The sequence below is a fragment of the Rousettus aegyptiacus genome, unplaced genomic scaffold, assembly GCF_014176215.1.
Source record: "Rousettus aegyptiacus isolate mRouAeg1 unplaced genomic scaffold, mRouAeg1.p scaffold_m13_p_20, whole genome shotgun sequence".
NCBI lineage: Eukaryota > Metazoa > Chordata > Mammalia > Chiroptera > Pteropodidae > Rousettus > Rousettus aegyptiacus.
This window is the reverse complement of record NW_023416296.1, coordinates 453,430-471,559: the sequence shown is the minus strand read 5'-3', so window position 1 is coordinate 471,559 and position 18,130 is coordinate 453,430. Positions and strand designations below refer to the sequence as shown.

Here is an 18,130-nt window from a genome sequence, read left to right as displayed (position 1 = left end):
TGGGGCACGTAGCCGGGAGGGGGCATTCTGAGGAGTGTAGGTAGCAATGACGGTTCAGGGACTGGCCCCCAGGTCGGTCTGCTGCTTTGTCATTTCAGGCCGCCTCTTCCATTCGGTTTGTCATTTCTGCAAGAACACAGATGACCCTGTGTGCATAAGAAGGGGTCTCAAGAAATCTGCATAGGACTTAGGGGCCACTGAGAGAGAGGAGACCATCTCCAGCAGCAGAGGGGGCCCAGCCTCCCGAGGGGCCCCCGCAGCAGTCGAATCCATGGGGTCTGAGCCCGGCGGTTTGAGGAAGGACACGTTTCTCCTGGGGTGATGTTTGCGAAGCTCCGAGGCCCACGCTTCACAGGTGGCAGCTGAAGAGGGAGAATCCCCGAGGCCAGGCCCGCGTCCCTCAGCCCTGTGGCCCTGGCGGGGTCCGCCAGCAGCCTGGACACCCCCAGGCAACTCTGAAGCAGAGGTGGGCAAGTCCCTCCAGAGTCTGGTTGGGACACCAGCTGCACTCTAACTGGCAGCAGCGAGGCAGCACCCCACTTTTCCTCGCTGGGGTGGGTTCTGAGGAACCGGAGCAAGCACCCACCTACGTGAGATCCAGAGTTTCCAGCACCATGTCAGCCTACCCAGGTGTCACCTGAGGTCATCCAGCGTGCTGAGAACCGGAGACAGTGGCAGGCACCCACTCTGAGGGGACACGGAGGGCAAAAGAAGCCTTGATAAAAACGACCCGGTGGCAATTGCAAGCACACCGGAAACACGGGACACAGAAAGCCTCAGCGAAGACATAGGCGTGAGGAGGCGCAGACTTGGGGGGGTCGTTCTTAGAGCAGCTTTAGGTTCACGGCACGATGACGGGAAGGTTTAGGGAGTCCCCAGCGCCCCCAGACACGGCCCCGTGCTGTCAGCAGCCCCCAGAGGTGCCTCGGTGGCGGTCCGTGAGCCTCCACCAACATGGCGGCGTCACCCAGAGTTGAGAATTTGTATTAGTGTCACTCTTGGAGTCGTGCGCCCTGTGGGTTTGGACAAATGTGCACAACATACGTCCCCCATGGTAGTGTCATGCAGAGTGGTCCCAGTGCCAGGAAGCCCTCTGTGCTCTGGAGACCGAAGGACCGAGGAGCAGCCGACACGATGGGGTCGGCGTGCAGCCCCTGGGTGACCCTTGCCGACCCCGGGGGCGGGGGATGGGACAGGAGTTGTTGGCACCTTGCACCCTGCATGTCTGCAAGCCCACTGGGAGCATTTCCTCGGAGCGCCCCAGATTTGGCTCTGGGGGTCCCTCCGCCCCTCGTCCCATCATTCTCTCCCAGCCTCCTGAGACCTGTCCCTCGGGGCGGGGCCCGCCTTTCTCTGCCAGACCGGGAGTTAAGTGTCTTCGGCCGGGGGCTCCGCCAGGCGCGTGGCGACAGCCTGCTCCACGGCTCCACGGGCGCCAGTCACGCTGTGTTGACAAGACCAGGCAGGGGACCAGGCCGGGTGTCTGGGGTGTGGACACTCTGTTACACAGGTCTCTGTACCTCTGCTTCCTCCAGGGCCCCACGGCGAGCACCCTGCACAGCACTGTCCCAGCCCTGACAGCGTCTCTCACCGGCGGCCCCTTCGCCAGTGCAGGACCCTCGGAGTTGGGTCCTTATCCCTCAAATGGCAGCCTGTGCTGTGTGCGGGCAGGCACACCCCAGTTCTTTGTGGGGCTCACCTCTCTCCAGCCTGAATCCTGGGAAGCTCCAGCCTTAGCAACCCCCCGCTTCCCAACTGGAAGTGCCACTCGTGGTTTCAGGTGGAATAGAGGGTGCTGCGGACTTAGCGTGTACCCTCAAAATCCACAGGCTGAAGCCCGCCGCCCGATGGGGTTGTATTTGGGGGTGGTTCTTAAAGAGGAGGTGAAGTTAAGTGAGGTCTCTGGGTGGGCCCGTTCCAATGTGACTGGTGTCCCTATGAGAGGAGATCAAGACAGTCACACACGGAGGGCCGACGTGAGGACACAGGGAGAGGACGCCGTCTGGACCCCAGGGACAGAGGCCTTGGGAGGACCCAGCCCTGTGACACCTGGATCTCATACTCTGGGGGACAATAAACTTCCGTTGTTGAAGCCACCAGCCTGTGGTGCTCTGTCATGGCCGCTATAGACTGCAGGCGCGTTGGCCACGTCCTTAATTAGGTCCTTGTCATGAGGTTGAATTTTAACAAGCATTGGTCACTCAGAAGCATTCTCAGTTTTACTGTCTTCGGCGGTGGCCCTCTAGTGTGGCCGTGGACCCTTTCAGGGGGTGCAGTGACGGTTCCGCAGTGACGCTGTGCTGTGACCTTGCCTTCTCAGGGGGTGCCATTGGAGGTGACCGGTCAGCTGCGGTGCCTGAGCGCCACCCGGGCTGCATCATCCTTGCGTCGGGTCCGGAGCCCTCAGTGCTGTGGGCGACCGGGCTCCGCGGCGGGTGCCCAGAGGCGCCCAGTGCAGCTGGCACTCAGCGCGGGCGCCACCCCCAGGGGGACTTGGACATCTGACAGCTGTTTTCTCTGAAACGACCAACATCAGCCCGTCGCTGCAGGGGAAACAGCTGAGGGTGTCGTTGTCCCCAATGACCTAGCAAAAGTTAGAATTTTCCAGAATCGACATCTGCCACTGTCCGTAGCTCCCTGGTAGTCTGGACTTGCCTGGCGAGCGTGTTCACACCGTACAGTCGAGAGCGGCGCGTGGGAGCCCGCAGCGCCCTGCAGGCCCGGCCCGCGTAGGAGGCGCGGTGCACCTTAGGCGGACGGACGGCTCTGAAGAAGTGACAGAGTCCAGAAAGTTCGGGAGCGCATCTCCCTGCATTTCACGGCGTACAGTGCGGCAACCTCTAAGAAATCGCCACTATTGCGTTTTGGTGTTGTGACAAAGAAAAACGTCCCCAGTTGTCTGAAAAGGCCACGGAGACATCCATCCCTTTCCTGACTACACGTCCGTTTGAAGCCAGTTGTCCCCACGCACCTCGCCCTGGCCAACAAGCACCAGCGGCGAGCACGGCCCGAGCGGGGCCTGCGCCCTCCGGTGAGCGGTGAGCGCGGAGCCGATGGAGGGGACCGGAGGGGAGGGGAGCGCACCGCCCTCACCACTGCTCATGCAGCCAGCCGTGACTCACAAAGTGCCGCAGCCGCAGCCATGACTCACAAAGTGCCGCTCCGCTTTTGTTAACTCCTACTGGCTTTGTTATTGTTATTTTAAAATAAACAAATAGGTAAAATATTTAAAGCTCCTCAGTTTTCGTGTCTAATCAGGTAAGTGGTGACAGACGGAACCACGTCAACAGAAGCGCTTAGGCGTGTGGTAGAGAGGAAGGGGGGGCCTTGGATCAAAAGCCGGCCGGGCAGCTGCCGTCCCGCTGTGGGGACGCTGCCCCGTCCACACCGGGGGCCTTTCTGTCAGATCCTCCCTTCCGAGCTGCCACAAGCCACTACCTTTCCTCCTGTCCCCTGTCTTCCGTGCGCCTGCTCTCAACGAAGGCACGCTCCCTTCAGAGCAGTGTCCCCTCCTGCGCAGCGGGCCGCGATTGTTGCTTTGCTGCTGCTGTTGTCCCAGCCTCCGATGTCACGGTGCGGTGGGCCCGTCCCCCCAGCGGTTTCCGCGGCAGTCGGCATGGCCCGGGCTGCACAGTAGCCACCTGTGAGTCCCTGCTCTCTGTGGCTTGCACGCGTCACACGTCAGTCTGAGGACAGCTGAAGTCCTGCTGGACATCAATGCTTGCCAGGGCAGAGAAGTGACCCACGTTATCCTCTGCTCATGTCTGGTTGGGCAGAGTAACTCCTTGGTCACACGTGACGTGATGTCCCAGAGAGGAACTGAGAAAGTCGTTGAACGTGCCATGCACGCCCCGACCTCCGGCACAGTGAATTACATTAAACGGCGTCTGATAGGGAGACAGCCTTGTGCCTGCACAAAGCCTGCTTGCTCGTGGCGCATAGTGCTTTTACACACTGCGGAACTCGTTTAGCTAGTTTAAATTTTACTTTTTACGTTCGTGTCCCTGTTCGTGAGAGAGAGCGCTCTGGAGTTTCCCGTTTCTGTACTCGCTCTCTCGTTCCGTGTCAGTGTGATCAGAGCCTCACAGAATGAAAGGTTGTCCGAGGTCGGTGTTCGTTTGCCTGTAAATGTCTCCTAAACTTCTCCAGTGAAGCCATCTGGGCCTGGACATTCTTTTTCTGGAGCTTTTTATTACAGATGCACCTTCTGGAATGACTGCAGGCGGGATCTCGAGGCCGTGTTTTGTTTTGATTGACTTGGGTGGTTGCTGCTTCTTCATCCCCTGTTCCTCTGTGAGGAGTTTGGAGCCTCACCTCCAAGCACGTGCAGGGACGCTCTGGCGCCTACGAGGCCTCGCGCTTCACGGCCCTTGTCAGAAACGCTCCCACCTCCGGCCTCAGTTTCGCGTTCGTTGAGTTTTCTTTCGCTTTTGCGTCTCTTCAGTATTTACTCTCTGGACATTTTAGCTGTACTCAGCAGGCAGAGCGGAGTCTGCTCCATGGCATCCGGAGCCAGAGTCTGGTCTTTCTTCAGTTACTGACGTCATCGGTTCCTTCCTGATTATTTTTCTTGATCGATGTCATCGGCGGGTTTTGCATTTTTAGACCAATTTTCAAGAACTCAATTTGATATTTGTTCATTTTCTCAATTGGTTCTTGTTCCTTAATGTCTGAGCTAGTCTTTATTGTTACCTTTTTTCTGCATTCTGTGAATACTTTCTGTGATTTTTCTACCTTCTTAATTGGATTTTTCACTCACTAATTTCTGGCCTTTCGTTATTTGTAATACAGGCTTTGAAAGCTGTGACTTTTCCTGTGAGTTCTTTTGCAGCTGCTTGCCTCAGATTTGGGCATGCAATCATTTTATTATGGTTGCGGCCTAATTATTTTCTAATTTGATTATGTTCCCATCCATTTCTCGTCGCAAAGCACTTAAAAGATGTTCTGTCCAGGGGCATCAGCCAAGTTGTCCTTTGCTAATGACTTCTGATTTAATTGCTCAGCGGCTGGAAGGCCGAGGCCGTTGATTTCCGGTCTCCGGCACTCGCCGAACTGAGCCTGTCTGGGGCCTGGCCCGCGTCCGTTCTGCTCTCTGATAGCCGTGCGGGGGCGAGCGGCCTCCGAGTGGCAGGCCCCGGCTTCTATGCGCACTCAGATCACGTTTTTTGTATTGGTCATGAAGTCTACGTCTTCATCGTTTTCACCAGGTCGCTTGTCTTAAAATGCCAGAGTTGTCATGCTTCCATTTTCTCAGAACCCTCTCACGGCCGGGTTTTCCGCAGCTTCCACCTGCCCCAGCGAAACCGGCCCACGGCGCCCTGCCCGCTGGCCCCTCTTCCTCTCCACCCCGTCCCTGCGGCCTCCCCTCACTCCCCTGCGCCCACCCGATGGCCTGAGGCCTCACAGTCCTGGTGGAGCCAGGCCTGCTTAGGATGGAGCCTGGTAACTGCGCGAGCTACTGATGCCCGTGTGCACACATGCGTGTGTGTCCGCCTGTGTGTGTGCGCGTGTGGAATTCACAGCCGAACGAGCTGCTTTTGTCTGGCCTGTGCCCAGGAGGGACTGTGACGTCCTTGGGGACTCGTCCTTTGAAGCTGATTTGTTGTGGCGGCCTGTTTGCCAGACGCTGGAAACCGCGGCTCTGCTCTCCCTAAGTGGGTCACACAGCGACAGGGGGCCCAGGGCGAGGAGGGGGCCCGGCCCCCAGGTCGGCCTCTCCTCCCTCCCCCCCCTGCACCGGCTGTGCTCTCAGGGACTTCGATCACTCACATCCGCCCCCACGGCCGCTGGGTCCCTGGCCTCCTGAAGCGTGTCTCTGAGGGCGGAAGAAGTGGGTCATCACATGAATGTGTCTGCTTGTCACGTCACTGGGCACATTTCTGGTCTCTGTTCTTTACCAGTTTAGTGACATGTGAGGGCTATTTATGTTTGCATGTTTCTAGAACGATGTAAATTATTCTTTGGTTAAAGATTGCTTTGTTATTAGAGACTGCTATCTGTATTATTTCTATTTTACGTGATATTGAAAAATACCCGTCTCTCGGAATGCCGAGTGCCCCTTGGGAGCGGGGCGTGAGGTCTCGTTGCTCCTCCGTTTCCTCCCACGTAGCCCTCTGGTTGTCATTTTGGCACTTCTCTGTCTTCAGAGCTGCTTGTCAGACCCCGAGTGAGTCACCCTCTCAGAGGGGATGTCCAGTTGTCCACGGGAAGAGAAGAGCACTTACCTCACGTGACCAGCACCACAGGGTTCCTGGGGGCCTGACGCATCCTTCCAGAAATTTTCAGTGATGACTCTTGCTTTTACTCCCTGACCTCCATCGCTGACCTTTGGAGTCATGTGGCAGCATTCTAGAATAACGGCCGTGAACACAGTGGTGTCCCGACGGCTGTCCCCGCGGACTCGGGCTCGCTGTCCCTGCTCGGCCGCGCAGTCACCGCGCCTCCGTCCGCGGCCCAGGCTCGCGCTGGCAGCGCGTGGCTTTCCTCGCTGCTGCCGACTCCTTAGTACTTGTGAGCTGGCACCTTCTCGTCTCGTGCCGTCAGCGCAGCGCCGGTGGCGTGGAGGGAAGCGCGTGGGTCCTGCCATGCTTCGCGGGAGGTTTCTGTCACTGCTTTTTTTTAAACTTTTGAGTATTTATTACCTTTGTTTTTTTTTAATTGAGTATAATTAACATACTATAAAATTCATACTCTTAAAGTGTACATTTTAATAGTTTCTAAGATAGTCACAAAGGTGTGCGACCATCACCGCTGTCTAATGACAGAACACGTTCCTCACCCCGGGAGAAACCTCGCGTGCTGCCGTCACCCTGTCCCCTCGTCCCGCAGCTGCGGACACCACGGGGCCGCTTCCGGTCTCGGGCTTTGCCTGCTCGGCGCATCTCACATGCACAGGACCAAGCAGCGTGCGGCCTTCTGGGTCCCACCGTCGCCTCAGCGCGTGTGGTCAAGGTCCGTCCCCGTCCTCTCGGGCCCGCCCTTCCTTCTTCGTGGCTAAACAGTGTCCCGCTGTGTGGCTGTGCCGCACCGTTTGTTTATGCATCAGTCGAGGGGCTTTCGGGTGGTTTCCGCTTTTTTGGCTGTAATGAATGATGTCGCCGTGGACATTCGCGCACGAGCGTCTGCGTGCTCGTGCCCTCAGCCCTCGCGGGGTGTCCCGAGGAGGGGAGCTGGTGGGGGGCACGGCGCTCTCCATTTCACCTCTGTGGCGCTGCCAGGCTGCTCCCAGAGCGGCTCTGCCGTCCGCGTCCCCACCAGCGCCTCGTTTCGGCTTCGTTCTCTTCCTCCTCCTGCTACTGTTGCCATCCCGAGTGGGTGTGAGGCGGTATCTCGCTGGGATTGGACTCGCATTTTTCCTAATGACGTCGAGCTACTTTTCACGTGCTTCCGGCCATTTGTATGTCTTCCTTGCAGAAATATGTACGGAAATATGTATTCTTTGCGCATTTTTTAAAGTTGTTGCGTTGTGGGAGTTCTGTGTCTAGCCTAGATATTAATCACTTCTCAGATATATAATTTGCAAATATTTTCTTCTATTCTGTAGATTATGTGTTCACTTTCTCATTAGTGCCCTTTGATGCACAAAGTTCTAATTCTGTCTATGGCCTGCCCCCCTGAATGTGCCCGATCCCATCTGATCTCAGAAGCTAAGCAGGGTCAGGCCTGGTTGGTTCTTGGATGGGAGACCACCCAGGAAGACCAGGTGCTGTAGGTGTAAATAATAATAATAATAATAATAATAATAATAATAATAGTAATAAGGGATTGTAAGCTGACAAGGTCCTTGCAATCTGTGAGGTCAACCAAGGGTTGCCTCGCCTGAAAAGAAAAGTTCTAATTCTGAGGAAGTCTACTTTATCTTTTTGTTTATTGCCTGTGCTTTTTGGTGTCATATCTGTGAAATCATTGCCAAATCCAATGTCATCAGGATTTTTTCCAGTGTTTTCTTTTAAGAACTTTGTAGTTTTAGTTCATAAGTCTAGGTCTTTGATCCATTTTGAGTTAATTTTTGTATATGGTGTGAGATAAAGGTCCAAGTTCATTCTTTTGCATGTGGATACTCAGTTTCCCAGCACCATGTACTGCAGAGACGATTATTTCCCCATTGAATTGTCTTAGCCCACCGTTAAAAACTCGTCCTTTGCTTTCTGATGAATTCCTACTCCATGATCTTAAGGCCCAACTCAGTAGTCAGGGCCTCTCTGACCCCCCGACGAGGAACGCGCTGGGCCTTTGGCTGCACCGTCAGTGCCCGTGTCTCCAGGGAGAGGCTGTGGCCCACACGAAAGAGGGCGCTTTTACGCAACGTGGTCTTTCACGGAATTCCTTCACGCGTAGTCTTCGCTCACTTGCTCCGTTTTGAACCTCGACATGTTTATATGAGTAAGACATTTTAGCTTGAAATAAACTCAGTGCTATTTGCTGTTTAAAGTGATTACCCGATTAATTTGGAGAAAGGCAAAGACTTTAACATAGATTTCCAGTTATTTTTGGTGCTATGCCCTCACAATTCCAAATGTTGGGACGCCGTTGTAAACAGTCCTTTTGCAATGTCTGCGACAATAATTCATACTGGCCATAAATATACACCTATGGAATAGATTTTAAAAACACAGCAAAGAGGATAACATTATGAAAAAGGTTACTTGCTGAGGATTACGTTTCCAGTTTGAGCAACAGACATGAATTCCAAAAGCAGAATGTCAAGAAACAGAGCAAAGTGGAAACGAGACTCTAGAAAAATGTTAGCTGGCACAGAGGCAGCCATGTTTGAACAGAATCCCATGCCGAAATGGAAGAGTTTGAATTAAATTACTATACTAGCCGTGGAAGTGGAAAACCAGCGATGTCTTTAAGTTAAGAGAAAATTTCATAAAAGTAATTTTTAAATCAGCCTATATACACACAAATATAGTCAATGTTATGAGTAGAAAGTTGATTGTCTTATTTACATTATCAAAAGTTAGTACAGTTTTACCAAAAAGCTTCTTTCAGACTCCTCATTGGAAGCCTCGTCACTGCAAGCTGTCCCATTGGGGTCACGGGGCAGGGGGCCCAGGGCGAGTGGGTTCTCGCTGGTGCTTTGTCTCCACGCCCTGCGCACGCCTTGTACTTGGATGCTTCGGACTCATGTGCTGCTCTGTCAAATACGAGAAAGCCATTCGGCTGAGGCTCAGTCCTCATGGACAGGGTCACACATTTGTCCACTCATATCCCCTGTGTCTCTGTGTTTTAGGTAGGTGGGCCCCAGGCAAACGTCACTCCTTCCGGTTATGATGCTGTAAGTTACGACGAGTCGGAACCTATGTCTGTGGATCCTCTCTGACTCTCAGAGCCTGCTTATGGGGGAAGGTGAGTTGCTGTCAAGTATCTTTTGTTTGCTCGTTTGTTTGTTTTGTTTTTTGCTGCCGAGAATGTGTATAACAGCCAGACTACCCTTGAAAGTGAAGTATGTTCCACGTGGTGCAATCTGCATCTTACTCTCTCTGGTCCGTGACATGGTGTTGACTGGGGAGCAGAGCCAGGGAGGGAGGCAAACAGTGGAAGGGAAAGTTGAACAAAGACAGACAGTGGGTGCGATGAGGTGACAATGCGGGAACATCATGCCCTGTGGCTCTCGGGAAGTCACGTGGCGTTGAGTTGGCATTTGAAGAAGCCGGTCTGAGTTTGCAGGAACAGGTCTGCGCTGCCGCTGCACTGTTTCTTTGTGACTCTTTCCTTTGAATTTTTGAGAGCATGGGAACCCACAGGACTATTTTCCCACAAGCATTGCCTGTTTTTACCCCTCTAGACCCTCGTCCTGCCACTTTGTAAAGAATGCTGGGTGGGGAGTACGAAGCTGTTGTCAGTTTCCCTATTGGTTCCCTGTAAGTGAGCACCAGCCACACGCAGGGCCCTGTGCTAAGCCCTGCACACTGGCCGGGCCCTGCCGACAGTCCTGCAGTGTGCGCGAGGGTGCAGGAGCATGGGCGTATGTGTGTGCACATGTGTATACGGGTGTAGGAGCATGTTGCAGGAGCGTGCGTGCAGGAGCATGGGTGCATGTGTGTATACAGAGTGGGGTGTGTTTGCATGCATGCAGTAGTGCAGAGGGATTTTAATTTAGAAGGCTCATCAGCTCTCTGTTCTGCTTCTGTAAATATGCTTGCTGCATGGGCTGTACTTGAGATCGACTACAGACCCACCTTCCCTTTTGTTCCATCTGTCTAAGCAACAAATATAACTCTTTGTACCCCCTAGCAACTCCCCGCTTTGTAACACTTTGTAACTGCCGGTAACCCATAGCAACTCTGGCCCTTCCTAATGCAATGTAACTACCTGCAACCATAGCAACTTCGGCTGCTTTGTAACAGTCTGAGGACAAATTAACCAATCAGCCTGCACCAGAAAGAGTCTATATAAGGAATGTTGCAACTGAGCTTGGGGCCCAGATCTTCACAGTGCTTGCTCCTCCGGGCCATAATAAACCTGAGTTCTCCAACTCTCTGAGTGCTGCTTGGTTTCTCTCTGGTCTAATTTTGGATCTCTTTTGCAGTAGTAGCGCGTGTGCCCGCGCGCGTGTGTGTATGTGTGTACAGGTGTGGGGACATGTGTACACATGTGTGGGAGCATGTGTGTTCCTATGCCACCCATGCTTCCGAACCGGAGGTGTGTGCTCACTGAGCCTGCAGGACTGGCGTTCCTGCCACAGCATCTCTCCTGTAGATCGAGGCCTCGAGGTTCCCTCCACGGTCTGCATGCGCTGGTCCTCTCCAGCCCAGTCTAGCTTATGCAGCTGTGTACCTTATAGTCTGAGGGCCTTGCCAGACCCTTAAGGACACATTCAAGAATGCTTTAGTCACCTACAGCACAAAGGTGGCCACCGAGAATCTGCTTCATGTGGTTTCATTTATTTATCCAGATTCAAAGCACAACTTTCTTCAGGTTCTGAGGTAAGGTACCTCCTAGGGGTTGTCAAAGAAACACAGGCGTCTTTAAAAAGTCACAAGACTTAGTATTCGGGGCACTGGGCCCCTCGCCGACTCTGCGATGTTCATCGTTCCTCTTGGCACCAGCCCCTCGCCCACTCTGCCCAGATGTTGTCTGTCTGGTTTTGTTTTAATTCCAGCTCAGCATTTTCAATCCGACCGTGGTGCTTGACCCAATTCTGTAAGCCCGTGTCCTGTGCTGATTTGATCTTTGCTTTGCCTGGGGAAGGTTAGACCATTTCAACCTCCAGGCGTCATTGTAGACTGCACGTCAGTGACAGACTTCAGTGGGCACGTGGACAGCAGGTCTGCTCTGCATCGGGACGGGACCTACGGGCAGCGGCTCTTCGCAGGACCAGCGCGTCTAGGCTGCGGTCGGGCAAGGCCGGTTCTGTGAACCAAAGCTGGGACCCCATGTGGAAGACAGGCCAGGAGCCAGAGAGGAGACCCCAGCCGGGCTCTCTGCCCCGCTCCCAGCCCACCTGTCCCCATGCTGGGATCATGGCATTGCTTGTCAGCCTGCCCTCTGCCACAGTTGCCAGTATCCATATGGCTAAAGGTCTGGGCTTCTGACCCTGTGGATGGCACCGGACATGGCCACAGAAGACCTACAGCCATGGAGGAGGTGACCGACTGCTTAACCTAACTCATTCCAATGACACCGGAGTGCCTGGCGCTGGCCGACCCCTGGGGGGTGGCGTGCCCTCAGGGCCGCAGCGCACCCCACCCTGCAAGCACTGCGGCCACGTCCTCAGCGCTTCCCTGGCCTGGTCCCTCTCAGCAGCTCTCAGCTTGGCGGTCGCTGGTCTGGCCCTGGCGCCTTGGAGGCCACCATCCCCCAGGTGCCCTCGGCCTCCAGGCCACGCCTCCTCTGGGCTGTGCCTCCTCGTCTCCTTTGTGGTGCCTGTACCCTCAGCCCGTCCTCGTCAACCAGTGACTCTGCTCTTTTGTGTCCCTCCTGTGTGCGGCGCCCTTCCTTCTCACGTCTTCAGAGATTTATCCCCGGCCTCTCCCTCCCTCCGTCTCCCGGCCACACAGGATAGGCATGCATGCCCTTTGGCGGCACGTCGATCGTAGTGACCACCCATGTCTCTGTCCCTTTGACGACTGGCCTTGCTGTTGCCACCTGCTCACCTTACACCAGACCTGCCTTGTCAAAGTCCATAGACCTGCCCCTGCCAGACCCAAAGGTCAGTGTCCAGTCCTCCCCCACACTCTATCAGTGACACCTGATTCTGTTGGTCACTCGGTGGGCAAGAGCGTGAGCCCTCAATGGCCCAAGCATGATGACTGCGAGCAAGCCGTGAGTGACCATGCTGCTCTTTCTGGAAGAATGAGGACAGATCCTAGCAGAGAGCTGCCGGGAGGAGCAAATTGGCCGGCAGTGCTGCGCGCGGTGCAGGGCCATCTTCACGCTGTCAGCACCTCCTCTGCTTGGACTCTAACGTCAACGTCCCCAGGTCTCCGGGTTCAGTTGGGTGCTAAGGACAGGGCCTGCTCAGGGTGGGTGGGTGCGCGAGGAACGGCCCCTGCTTGTGGGAGTGCAGCTGGCCCAGCCCGTGTCCCACTACAGGCCAGCGCTCCAGGCACATGCGTCCTTTGACCCAGAAATTATATCTATAGATATGTATCCCAGGAAACGAGAGAGGGGTAGGAAGAGGTACAGCCAACGATTGTTGATACAGCTTTGTTTAATGGAGCAGTTCAGAAACCTGGACACACAATCGTAGATTGGTTATGTTCTCATGCATACGATGCATAAAATAGAATGCCTTGGGGTTTGGTCACTCTGATGTAGATTTAAATATATTGACATAGAAAAATGTTTTTTATATGATGTGAAATGAGAAAAACAGAACAATAATGGGTGGTTTGGTCCTATTTTTGTTAAAAGTGTAATAACACACGGCTATTGGAAAAGAGTCAGAACAGGTAGGGAAACTTCAAAATAGCTTATCACTGGTGGTCTTTCTGGGTGATCACAGGCTGTTTTTGCATATATGCACTTTCCGGTTTTTTTCTGTAATGAACACCCAGTACTTGTGTTGTTTTTAATTTTTCTCCCTGTAAGGAACAGTCAGGCTGCCTTTGGTCAGTGAGACCCGCCTGGCCTCTGTCTCTCCGTGCACCTTCGCTGGTGATAGACGGCCACGGCACGTCCTGTGGGCGCCCGCTAGCCAAACACACCCACCCCCGCCACCAGTGGGTCCGCTCTGCACACGCGTTTTTGCCACTGCCTGTTGTCTTATCATTATCTGCACCTGATTTCATGGGAGATGGTGGGGTGAAGGTAGCAACTCAGTGAAAGGTGCAGCTGGGGGGCGACTTACGCTGCTTGGTGGCAGGAGTGCCCATCCTGGTGGCCGGGCCGGCGCGCATCCCCACGTCCTCACCTGGGTTCTGGTCCACCCTCCCAGCCCGCGCCACCCAGACCAGAGCACTGATGGTGGCTGTCAGGGACTCACGGGGCTCATCCCCATCCGAGCTATGTGTGTGGCTCGCTTCTAGCACGGCACCCAGAAGCTCTAGACCCCAATGGAGAAAAATCGGGCAGTCAGGACTCGCAGTTGGTGCTGTTTCAGGCCCCCCATTCTACCGAGTCTCCCCGCCCCCACCCCCGCCATCCCAGGACCAGCCCCGTGTGTCGGGGGGACCAGCTTGATGTGAGGCCCATCCACGGGCAGACAGCTGACAAGGGCAGTGACAACTCAAGTCTGAAGAGCTGCATTTTGATTGATGCTGGGCCCCGAGGCCCCCTGCCCCCCGCCTTTTCCAGGGGCCCCGCTGCGGCTGGATGTCCTGCAGGCACGCCGGCTTGCACAGTGGCCCTCGTTCGGGGGATGGAGTCATTGACATGACAGCGCCTCCGTGCCAGGCGCGCCCCTCCAGCAGGACGAGGGGAGCTGGGCGGAAAGTAGGTCACATGTGCCTGGTCCCATGTCACGAGGTTTCCAACCTGAGGCCAATGGGATTTGTAGCCTCCTTTGGTTCAGAACAAAACAGCGCTCTAGCTTTCTCCGTTAGCACTCCTCCGTCGCCAGTGGGAGAGGGACCATCTGCCCGGCCGCACGGTCACTTCGTTCCGCTCCGAGGTAAGGCGTCCTGGGGGCTGGCCGAGGCTGCCCTGTGCGGACAGGCTGAGTCCAGGGCGGGGAGCAGGCGGGGCTGGGCTGTCGCCAGGTGAGGACACCAGGCTGCAACAGCACATGGGGCTTTGAGGGACGGGACGTGGGACGGTGCTGTGCTCACGGGTTCAGACCAGACATTCAGGCGACGACCCTCACGTTGGGTCTTCCGCGTTAGTAACGTGCGTCCTTTTTAAGGGTCATGTCAGCTATTAACACTGTCATGTGAAGGTGTCGTTACGTGCAAAAGCGAACCTGTGATTTCACAGATGTCTGTCATCAGAGATTCTGGGGGCAGGGGTGGGAATATGGGTCTCACCCTGGAAATGCTGGTCACCCTGTGCAGCGGGCCTGAGCCCTCAGTGAGGTGAGCGCCTTTGTCTGCGGTGTCGGCCTGTCGAGTAAACAGGTAGCTGTTGGCTTCCGCTCGTATAAAAGCTCCTCGAAATGCATGTACCAGAATAAGGTGGATCCTGGCCCATTACTGCTGTGTGGGGAACATGCCCTTTTGGAGTTCATGCTTATCTTGAGAAATAGCGTAAGGCGAGTGCGATCCTTCGTGACGAAGCAGACGTGGAACCTATGATAGTTTAAAAGTGTTTATAAGACTTGTCTGAGTTTTGTAGCTTATAAATGACAGAATCTCTTTTTTTTTTTTTTTTTTGTCTGTCCTCTAAATGAACTAAGGGATTCCACTAGTTCAGGATCCTTCCCATGAACACATTCTGGCAAGTAACGAGCAGAATATAAAATGTTTGCGGGATCTGTGTAGCGGGCTGACGGCTGGTGCCATATTTAAATGAATTATATGCTCCTGTTTGGATTTGCCGGGGAAAAAATGTTTCCAGAAATAGGTTGCCAGAACCAAAATCATGATGGTATTTGATTTATATTCTATCGAAAAATTTTTTTTTGCCTTTCATAGTTAAAATATTTAACATTTGTATTTTAACTAGCTTGCCAGGAAACATGAGTCCATGACCAAGTTCACAGAAATCATGTGAACTCTTTAGATTATATATTACTATACATTTTCGATGTAAAAAATAGCAGTTGCACTATTAGTAACGAAAGAAGCCTTTTCTCTTCAGGAATGTAATGCCTTGTGGAAATATTCTTTGTTTAGGTGATAGCCAGTTCCTTCCAACTGCAGCCTTTAAGTGAATCTCGTGATATTTCTAAAGGGCTCTTTCTTATCCGCTTTCCAATCTTGAAGAAAGGGAAATTTTTCTGCTACTTCATTAGGACAGAGTGCAGAAGATTGCAGTGTTTTTGTCATTATGATTATAAACATTTCTTCTGTGCCTGGGAAAGTCCCCACGTATTCAGATGCAGTTGTAATAGTCCCCTCCTGCCACCTGGCATGTGTCCCCACGACTGGAGTGGGATGGTGTGACCTCAGCCATCTTACCTGGTAGCCAGACGGAGACACTCTGGCGTGACGGCCGTGTGCGTTCGTGCTTTTAAATCATACAGGTACGGCCGCAGCCGTGGCCTTCAGGGGGCGAGAACCGCTCTCTGTAGACACAGAACCTGCCCCCGCGAGGGTCACGGGGTGCTGGCTCCCTCCTCACTGGGGATCGGTCACTGTTTCTTCCAGAAGGAACACATACTGCGATGCAGAAGCAACCGGCTGTGACCTGTGCGTGTCGCCAGGCGAGGGGAGTAGGCAGCGGGTCCCGCCCGCCCCGCCGCGCACGTCCCCCTCACGCTGACACGGGAGGGGACACGGGGCTGCTCTCTCAACAGTGCAGCCACCGCTTCTGGCCTTGACTTGTTTGGGAACCGAAAGAGCCCTGTGATGGAGTCAGGCCTGGCCGGCCTCCTGCAGGTCCTGAACGACCTTCACGCGTCGTATGTTTGGGGCGTGCGCCACCTCTGTGAGACCCCCGGGCTCTGCGTGAGAGCCAGAAACCCACCACTGTAAGGCAGATCGTCACCATGCAAGGCAGGCCCAGGAAGGTTCGGTGGCCCCAGTCCCCCAGAGCTGGAGCTCTTGAGGACATGTCTTCATTCTGGCTTGGAGGGGGGCCTCAGAGGCCAGGGACCGAGGACCAGCGGGCCAGTGCTATGACTGGGCGGGGCCTGTGAGGCGTGTCGCGCAGGCCTTCCTTCCACAAGTGTCGGCTGCACTGTTTTATCAAAAGCTTGGAGCAGAGGTTCTGCAGGGGCCCCTGGACCAACATCCTCACCTGAGAACTTCCTGGAGAGGCAGATTCTCAGCTCTCCCACCCCAGGCCACCTGAGTCAAACTCTGGGGGCGGGGGGTGGGGGTCTGGTCTGCCGGGTGATGCAGATGTCACAAGAGCATGCGAGCCCTTGGACCGAGCACACAGGCGTGACAGTGGGTGGCGTTCACGAGGCGCTTCTGGCACGATGGGCTGTGACTTGTGGACGCGGCCAGGCTGGGGCTGAGCACGTCCTGGCTGGGCGGCGTGCTCATGCGTGGCCTCTCACGCTCCGTCAGAGCTGCGAGCCCGGCGTAGCATGTGCTGTGGCCTCGGGTTTTCCGGCGCCTGTGGGCTGGTGTGCAGGTCCGTCCTGCGGCGTCCATGCCTGTCCCACCCAGTAGGACCCACTGTCGAGCAGACGGCTCACAGGGACCCAGAAGAGAAGACCGCAGACTATGGCCTGCTCACTGGGGCTCAGGCAGGCGGGAGCCCACAGCAGTGCCAGTTCCATGGGGAAGGCCGAGGGACTGCCTTCACCGGAGGGGGGATGGCCAGGGCTGTCTGCTGGGTGGCTAGGAGGCCGCAGGAGCCAGCATCGTGTCTGGCATCTCTGGGGACATGGCTGGGGGCAGGGATGGAGCTCCAGAGGGACAGAGGGCGGCCATCTCAGAAGCCAGATGCTCACACCAGGCCCTGAGCCCTGGGCTCAGTCCCCTCAGCGTGCCACCCCCACACCAAAGTGTGTGGGGGCGCAGGGGCCATTAGTACAAACGAGAGACTCTGAAAGGGGAGAAACGCTGCGTGGAAACATCCAGGCGGGCCAGGGAGGCGCGTGGCCGTGGGAAGCAGGCCCGCGGGGGGCGGCGGGCTCGCTCCGTCCTGGTTCCATGCGTGTGCTGTGCGTTGGAGTCGGTGGGAGCAGACAGGCAGGTCAGCAAGTGGCACGGGGCCCGTCTGGTGTCGATTCGACACCCAGTTTAGAACCTCGGCTCACGCCTGACACCAGCGGATCGGCGACGGAGTGCCGAGCGCAAGGTCGCAAGCTATCAAGGATTCACAGGAAACGTGTGTCGAGTTTCTGCAGCAGCCTTCTGGGACGGGCACCCCCGGCACGGGCACCCCCGGCAGGGCATGCACGTCGGGAGGCTGCGCTCACGCGCTGCTCTGGGCGCGGCCACGCCTCAGGCGAGGGGCTGCGGCAGGCAGATGGTGGCGGAGCTCAGGGCACCGCCAGGACCTGGGCCCGAGCCTGCCGCCCTTGAGCAGTGCAGACCGGAGCAGACCAGCGTCCAGACGGCAGCGCCGGGCCCCACGCAGGGACGGCGCGGTGCGTGTGCGGCCCACGCGGACCGTCCACGCAGCCCGGGGAGCTGCCTCGCCGCAGACGCGTGTCCACGCCGCTGCGAGGGAGGAGGGGACCCGCCCTGCCTCCACCGGGCCGCGCGGGTGCTGTGTGGGTGCTGTGTGCGCCTGGGTGTGAGCAGGGCGTGCTGCCTGGAAACTCGTGACAGCGACACGTCCCGCAGCCCCGGCCGGGCCGCATCCCCACACAGACGCGCGCCCGCCGCAGCGACCCTGCTCCTCGTCCGGTGCCCCCTGATGGGGAAGGGGCACCCTGGGGCCGCGCTTCTGCCTCGGGCCCATTCACAGGAGTGGTGTGCGCGGCAGGCCAGACAGAAACGTGCCGACGGCACGAAGTCAACGCGCAGCGCCGGGCGGGCTGGTGGGCTGCGGGGCCGGCCGGAGGCGCCTCTCTCCAGGTCTGGAATGTTCCGTGTCATGACCTGGTCACACGGGTAAGTGCCTGTGTGAAAATCGACCTGCACACCTAAGATGTGTGCGTTCTCCTGCCTGTAAACTAGAACAC

At 55.9% G+C, this 18,130-nt stretch overlaps 1 protein-coding gene and 1 pseudogene across 4 annotated transcripts in view; both read left to right on the top strand.

The window, feature by feature from the left end:
* Positions 1–18,130, top strand: part of PCBP3 (poly(rC) binding protein 3) — a 153,933-nt gene that overhangs the window by 94,093 nt on the left and 41,710 nt on the right. For all 4 annotated transcript variants that reach the window (XM_016143548.2, XM_016143549.2, XM_016143546.2 and 1 more), the window contains exon 2: positions 9,236–9,351. In XM_016143548.2, coding sequence (XP_015999034.1) covers positions 9,342–9,351 — 10 coding nt within the window. In that variant the 5' untranslated portion in view covers positions 9,236–9,341. The remainder of the gene's footprint in view (positions 1–9,235; positions 9,352–18,130) is intronic.
* Positions 7,597–7,714, top strand: LOC118614924 (annotated as a pseudogene).